This window comes from Danio aesculapii, chromosome 1 (genome assembly GCF_903798145.1).
Source record: "Danio aesculapii chromosome 1, fDanAes4.1, whole genome shotgun sequence".
NCBI lineage: Eukaryota > Metazoa > Chordata > Actinopteri > Cypriniformes > Danionidae > Danio > Danio aesculapii.
Window position 1 is genome coordinate 2,166,856 of NC_079435.1, and position 8,068 is coordinate 2,174,923.

The following is an 8,068-nucleotide window of genomic DNA, read 5'->3' on the forward strand; positions in this document are numbered from 1 at the left end:
TCAAGTGTGAACTTTCCCATTTGGTCAGTTAGCAGGAAAATGTATTCAAAGTGATGTACAAATGAGAAAGCAATTCATCGTAATACAAGAAGTGCTACTAATACAAGTTTCTGGCATTGCTAGAAAAATAAAAACAAGAGTAAGAAGGGATTAAAGAAACACATAAGAAGCAGATGTTTTTTTTTATGATAGTCAAATGCTATAAGTCAGAAGGGGCAAGTTTTTAGATGCCCAGGGTTTCAGCAGTTTGTATGTGATTGCGAATATCTTTCCACCAGTGAGGAACAGTGAATGAAAAGGTTCTGGAAAGTGATTTAAAGTCTTTCTGTGATGAAACAGTGCTCACTTATCAGCTGGAGGCTCCTGGAGGGGATTTGAAGAAGGAATATAGCAGAGTCTGTGGCTGTTCAGTATATAAGCATCAATAATTTCAGCTTAACATGAGCTTCAATCAGTAGCCAGTGCAGAAAGACAAAGAGAGGTGAGACCAGATCAATTTGGATAATCTGAAGATGTTTCACAGCACATGATGGACGTCCAGTGAGGAGAGCATTACAGAAGTCTAATCTAGAAATTGCACAGTTGGGGTTGAAATTGTGGAGTGATTGTAGCTCTGCACAGTCATACGATTATCATAATACAACATAAATCATAAAGCATGTAAATGGATTGAATCCAAAGAAATGTAGTCGTGAGCACAATTTACAGATATTTCTATATTTAATGTATTATTATGAGGTCAATCAATGTCCTGTTAAGGTACAAAATCTCTTCTAGCAGGGAGTTCTGGTCATTCTTCCAGTGGACAGAAGAAGTTCAGCACCATGGACAATGGCTGAGATTCTTTAAACATGCTCACAATACACACACACGCGCGCACACACCCATGCAGGTTTGTTTTTGTGAATTGTTAGGACATTACAGAGGTTTCCATTGTTTTTATGCTGTACTAAACTATATTATCTATTGGCCTAACCCCACACTATCCCTAAACCCAACCTTCACAGGAAACCGTGTACAGTTTTACTTTCTGAAAAACAAAAACCCATTCTGTAAGATTTCTAAGCTTTTTGATCAGCAATGTCCTCATAATTCCCCCCTTCTTGTAATATCTGTCATATCTATATCATTATACACATTTGTGTCCTCATACGTCACAAAAACGCGCACACAAAACATAAACACACTTCCCATATAGACATAATGATGTTTCTATGGTACAGACTGAGTATTATATCTCAATACCCCAAACCAACCCTAAAATAAAGATAATCTGCATTTTTTTTACAATTTGAAAATACATTTTATGAGGCATTTAATGGGACCAAAAATAATGTCCCCACAAGGTCAAAATGATTGGATTAATACCAAGACCACACACACATACTGAACACACACACACACACACACTTTCTGTTTCACTCTCAAAATGACGCTTCCTTGATATCTCATAATATTGACCTTTGGGCATCACGGTTGCTCAGTGGTTAGCACTGTCATCTCACAGCAAAAAGGTTGCTGGTTCGAGTCCCGGCTGGGCAGGTTGATGTTTCAGTGTGCGCTATAGGGGAATTGATTAACTAAACTGGCAGTAGTGTGTGTGATATGCTAGAATAATTGGCGGTTTATTCTGCTGTGGCGACCCTTGATAAGCTGAAGGAAAATTAATCAATATTGACCTTTACAAAAATGATCCATGGTATACTATATTAATAATGTAGTAGCATTGTTTTTTGTTTGTGATGCACCATGCTGAGAGCTGTAAAACCATGAAGGACACAAATCATGAAGCTGTTTATACAAGACACAACACCAGCTTTAGTCATTATTATTCTGATTTTAATAACGATCTGATGATATAACATTACATTCTATTTCAGTTTGTCAAATGCATCCGGTTTTAGGCATATTGGTCACATCTCAGCATTAAAATTGCTGTGTGTACTGAAAAACAACCCAATGCATTACAAATCAATGGATTATGTGAACGTCTGCACTGTTAATCTGCAGTATGAACTACATTTGAGGAAGCAGACGGGAAGCTGATGGGTTGATGTGGAGTAGCGTAAACTGTGCTACAGGAAGCAGAGGGGTTTGTGGGAAATTGTGGGGTTGAATAAACTATACTACTGGGAGCAGAGGGGGTTGTGGGTTGATGTGGAGTAGCATAAACAGTGCTACTGGGAGCAGAGGGGGTTGTGGGTTGATGTGGAGTAGCGTAAACTGTGCTACAGGAAGTAGAAGGGTTTATGGGTAATTGTTGAGTAGCGTAAACCGTGCTACAGGAAGCAGAGGGGATTGTGGGTAATTGTGCTGTTCTGCAGTCAGTTTGAGGTCTGGCGTTATTGATTTCTTCATAAAAGTGCGACATTTGAGGAACCTGAGAAGGAAATGAGAAATTATTTACTATTTCCGTTGACCGTTTTTTATTAACAAATAATTTAGCAAACAGAAAGATTTTACAAACCGCTTCACTGTTTCCTGTTTCATGAGTTATAGAGGCTGAGTTAGAGTCTATGAAAACAAATTTACACACTTTTTAATAAACTCTTTCCTCAAAAAAACAACGTAATTCAGTGATTGATGTAATGTATTCGTCCTATGTAAGTTAACCTGACTAGATTCCATTTTACATGATTATCAGGACTGTTATGCATTATGAATACACACTGGCAGCACGGTGGCTCAGTGGTTAGCACTTTGGCCTCTCAGCAAGGTCGTTGGTTCGAGTCCCAGCTGGGTCAGCTGACATGCAATGTAATGTACGTTAACACTTTATTTTGATGGTCTATTTGAGTATTAGTAGACTGTCTGCTTAAGAAAACACCAGCAAATTAAAAAAGGTCCTCATTGCTTTGACAGCAAACGTGTTGCAAATCCTCACAATGCAAACACATTAAGAAATCGCACTGCATTCTCTCAAATAGTACAGTTGTGCAATGCTTTATAAATGAAAAGAAGGATTTTAAAATCAACTCTGATGGTGTCAACTAGATGGTGCGGCAGCCATTTTGGAATGAAAATTCCAATAGAACAGCATGTTATAAGTCTGTAAAGTAAGCTATTAAAAGTGCTGATGATTGTGATAGTAAGTGTTGTATTGTCGTCTTTCAGGTTGTATCTCAGCTTTAATGCGCTTTTTAAATAAATAAATAGAAAACAAAGCAGCTGCTTGCCATCGAGACAGCAATAAGATCCAATGGACGGCCGATCGCTTTCACTCCAAAATGGCGGAATCGCTTGCAAATAGTACAGAACACAATGGAAATGTTTCAAGGGGACCCTAAAATGTGTTGGACCCGACTATTTAGGTTATGGTTATTTATGCTAATACTGTACAAAAGACAACAGAATTGTGTAATCAAGATGTTTAAATAGAGCACATCTCACCAACTCACCTACAACTTCACTGAGCAATAAACATGGCACAATAGACAAATCTCAGCTGGGTCTGTCACTTTTTTGGGTCGCCTTGAAACATTTCTGTTGTGTTCCCAGCTATTTGCATGTACTGTGTGAAAATAGGAAATAGGATAGGACAACACAATCTCACGGCAATTCGTAACTTTTTGATTTAGTGGCTAATTCGTACGAATTCGTACAATTTAGTTCGATTTGCTCATCCCCCAATGACGGTTGGGTTTAGGGGTGGGGTTAGGTGCCACGCCTCCTTTTTAAAATCGTACTGACTGAATCGACTAAACTCGTACGAATTAGCCACTAAACTGACAAAACGTAAAATACTTACGTTTTCTCGTGAGATCAGGCTGGATAGGAAACACGTTTGCCATCAAACTGATGAAGATCTTTTCTTAATTAACTGGTGTTTTTTTTTGTAATGGCATGTGTTTCATTAAATTGCAGCCTGTTAAGCTCCCTCGACCACCACAGACCATGGTTAATCTTAAAAACATTTGAACATCTTTGTAACTCTGCAATATGGTTGTTCATTGTATTATAATTTGGGTACTATTATTTACAAATTTCGCATGTGCACTTTCAGATCCACACACCAACACATGCATCTACAATGGAGATTAAATTATTAATTTAAATGTTTGTTTGTTTGTTTGTTTTAATCTTGGACTGAGTTTGTTTTCTGCCCTTCCTGACCTAGCCCTGTTTATTGTACTCTTTGGATAACCCTGGACATTGCTACTATTCAGCACTGGCTGTTTTCACCATGCTTCTTTTAATAAACCTGCATTTGGATCCTTATTTCCGTTGTCACGCTCCAAAAACTAATAAATCACCTTGAGTCTGACGCCTCTTCCAGAAAACAATTATGCTTGAAACAAATCCAATAATGAGCAGAATCACAATCACAGACACTCCGATGTTCAGAGATGAACCTGAGAGAAAACACAGCATGAACAATCAAGAAAGACTCTCAATCAATGAAAATAAATGAGCCAGAATCACAGTTTGGTACCATTTGAGCTTGATGGTGAACTCGATGTTAAATAAGATTTAGAAGGGTTGGAATTTAGCGTCGTTGTACGTTTAGTTGTGGTTGATTGATGACTTGATAATGTGTCAATCACTAAAGAAGAAAATAAATAAAAAACACCTACATTAGAGGCATTGACAGGTGGGTAAATCCTACTTAGACCAGTATCCCAATACAAATAGAAAGTGACTCTCCGGAAGTGATTTGTGTGTAAGTAACACGGATTGTTCAATTTTGGGTGACAAATTAAGTTGTCCCAATGAAATCTCAATAGTTTTGTTGTTTCAGCTCATTTTAAAGTAGTTTAAACAAGCGAAAACATATATATTTTTGAGTGTAGATAGGCAAAGCAGCATTTTCTAAAATGCACACTATTATTATTTAACAGTATGCAATACATATGGTTTAACCTACCCAATTGTGGGCTGTAATCTAAAGTGTTACCGTTAAGTATGTGTAAATACAGTACTTGCAGTCAGTGTTGAGTTTGCTGATGTTGTGGATCTTCATGAGTTTGAGATTCTTTGAGTTATTCACCTGTTATAACCTTCAGATTCACTTCAGTGTAGTTATCTGTATGGTTTGGTTTATCAGCTCCACAGTAATAAGTCCCAGAATCCTGTTCTGTCAGATTTCTGATAATCACAGTGAAAACCGCTGCTGTTGTGTTGTCAAACAGGGAGAATCTATCCTCCTGATCTTTTTTTTTACTAGTCTCAGTCTTGATGAGCTCAGAGCATGTTGCAAACCGTTGTCCTTTACAAAAATACTTCACAGTTTCCTTATATTCTTCATCATATTTGCATGTGATCGTGACTTCGCCTCCTGAATATCCCGTCACATTCATGGAGCTCAACACACCTACAACAGAAAACTAATAATTTTGTGTTTCATCAAACAGAGAAAATCTTCCTTTATTAGTCTATTTATTCTTCTGGTTAGTCCTGGTGAGCTCTAGTCATGATTGATATTAACTACAGTGATCTGAAAACTGCAAAACATACTGTGGTGTACTTTAGTTTTTACTACAGTCCATAATGTATTGTAGTATATTATACCCTTCAGTTGTGGAAAACTACAGTATTGGGTCAATTGTTTATATTACTATAGTCCTTGTGTTACTAGAGCAAATGTAGAATCTCAACAACAGATTAATTCAAGTACTTCAAATAATATTCAGTAGTTTAAAAACACTATAGTATTTACTATACTGACAATATAAGTTTGGATTGATTAATAAAACCGAATGTGGAACTGCTTTCAAAAGTTGATCAGACTCTTACCAGGAATCATGAGCAGAGTGAAAGTCCAGATGATCTTCATTCTTCTCTCTTATTCACTGATCTTCTGTCAGTAGTAGATTCAGCTCTTCTCAAACTCTCCTGCGTGTTTCTGGTCGTGTTTTCGTGATGAAAGTGAAGAGATGGAAACTTCCTCTTCTTTTGTCTTCTGTGTCCATAATAAATCTGAATATTAGAAACAGAAGCACAGAAACACAATAACAGCAGACAGAGGTTTGCTGGTGGTTTTCTCCATTTTGGAGTTCCTCTTTGTTTGACTTTACTTCCCTTCTCCAGTGCTCAGGGGAAACCCTCAATTTCCACATTCTCATTCACAAATTAATTCAGTTCTGCAGAAATTACAGAAAACACACAGAGTGTTTCGATTATTGGAACATGAAACCGGCTCAATAGGTGGATCCACGTGCAGCAAAAGTTTATTAAAAACAAACCAGGAGCAAGACAAAGGGCAGATAACTAACTCACAGAGACCAGCCACAACTCAGCTACCACATTCAACAACAGACAAACACACACTGAAACACAAGGGATATTTCTGTCACAGTTCAGTGAGGGGGAAAAGGGACGAGGACCGAAGTGCAAGGTAAATTAGTATTTATTTATAATAAAACAAAATAAAAGGCAAAAACAGCAAAACAAACTACCCCGAGGGGGAAAACATTAACAAAACAAATAAACAAACAAACCAAACTAGACTGGGCAGGCTGGCAGAGATCAGGACTGGAACAGACACACGACAAGGCAACATACAATTATGATCAATGACATAAAATGAGGCAACATACGATGACGAACCGGCACAGGACAGCAGACATGAGGAGAATATAAGCAGTAGTAAATTAACTCAAACAGATGAACATAATTAACTAATAATGGGTTAACAAGGAGGGTGGGACTAGATGATAGAGGGGAGAGCACATGACACAAAAAGACAACACAAGCCATGTGCTCACATTAAACAAGACTAGAACACGCAGCCAATGAGAGAACTCATTAACCGCGTGTTCGTATGACAAGACAAACACTGAAGCACACAACAAAAGCACGCGACCACAATGTAAACACAGAGCCACGTGCTTTGACAATAGACGCAAGACACGAACACATGATAGGTGAAAACACCTTACCGTGCGCTCACACAAATGCAACGCACATGTCTCATCTCAGCGTCAACCAAAACCGAAACCAACTAGACGGAGACGCTAAGAATGAAACAGCGCGATGCTGATGGAACAAAACACAAACACGAGTACTAGAGCGCGCGTCCCAAGGACACGCAGACCCCGCGGGCCCACATCAAGCAGGAGCGCGCACGGTCCGCGCGCACCTATGACGACGCGCACCCAGACAAATGACAAAACAAGTGCTCGACCCAAGAAAACTCGAGCCGAGCACAACAGGACAGGACAAGACAGAGCTAGTGTCCAGACTCTGCCACCAAAACAAGAATTTCCAAGACCAGAGTGGCAGAACCCAGGTAACAGCATTATTTAAAATGAAACTATTCAGATGGTGCTCTGTGGTGCGGCAGAAGTATGAACAGTGTCCTGAGTCGTAGCTGGTGCCGTGGACAGCCGCCGATCTGTGGTGCAGGTGTGTGTACCCTGAGAGAAACCTATGTTTAGAATTCTAAAATGTGCGGCACATGTGGTCTACGACCCACTTTAGAGTAGATCTAAATTTATTACAGTGCTACTTTTATTATATTACAGCACTTCATTATGCTGACATATTAAACTAAAAAGATCTACATACAAATGAGGAGGATTTATCAGAGGGCAATAACACCATATAAAAATACTACAGTAATTTATAGTAAATATACAGTGTTTTTGAATCATAAGTGAACAATTTGAATGAGTATTTTAGGGTTGTTCTGCAGTTACTATGGTAACACAACAACTAGAGTAATTGATCTGTTGCGTTGATTCTACTGTTGCTATGGTAAGACACCAACTATATTAACTGATCTGTAGCGCTGATTCTACTGTTACTATGGTAATACAACAACCATAGTAATTGATCTGTTCCAGTGATTCTACTGTTGCTATGGTAACACAGCAAATATAGTAATTGATTTGTTTTGGTGATTCTATAGTTACTATGCTAACAGCAATTATAGTAATTGATCTGTTGTGGTGATTCTACAGTTGCTGTGGTAACACAGCAAATGTAGTAATTGATCTGGTACGATTATTCAACAGTTGCTATGGTAACACAGCAAATATAGTAATTGATCTGTTACTGTTATTCACTAGTTGCTATGGTTGCACAGAAAATATAGTAATTGAGCTGTTGTGGTGATTCTACAGTTGCT

The 8,068-nt window shown here is 38.3% G+C and overlaps 1 protein-coding gene across 2 annotated transcripts; it reads right to left on the reverse strand.

Moving 5' to 3' along the window:
* Positions 1–1,944: 1,944 nt before the first annotated feature.
* Positions 1,945–5,928, reverse strand: LOC130228903 (CMRF35-like molecule 2). Of its 2 annotated transcripts, none has more exons than XM_056457439.1 (6): positions 5,734–5,928; positions 4,988–5,311; positions 4,433–4,543; positions 4,254–4,352; positions 2,468–2,514; positions 1,945–2,380 (listed from the first exon to the last, which is right to left on the reverse strand). In XM_056457439.1, exons 1-6 carry the CDS (start codon positions 5,771–5,773, stop codon positions 2,000–2,002), a joined length of 1,002 nt encoding a protein of 333 aa, XP_056313414.1. In that variant the 5' UTR covers positions 5,774–5,928; the 3' UTR covers positions 1,945–1,999. The 2 variants fall into 2 exon arrangements, with proteins under 2 accessions (XP_056313414.1, XP_056313497.1); XM_056457522.1 differs by having other exon boundaries at positions 4,988–5,324.
* Positions 5,929–8,068: the final 2,140 nt, after the last annotated feature.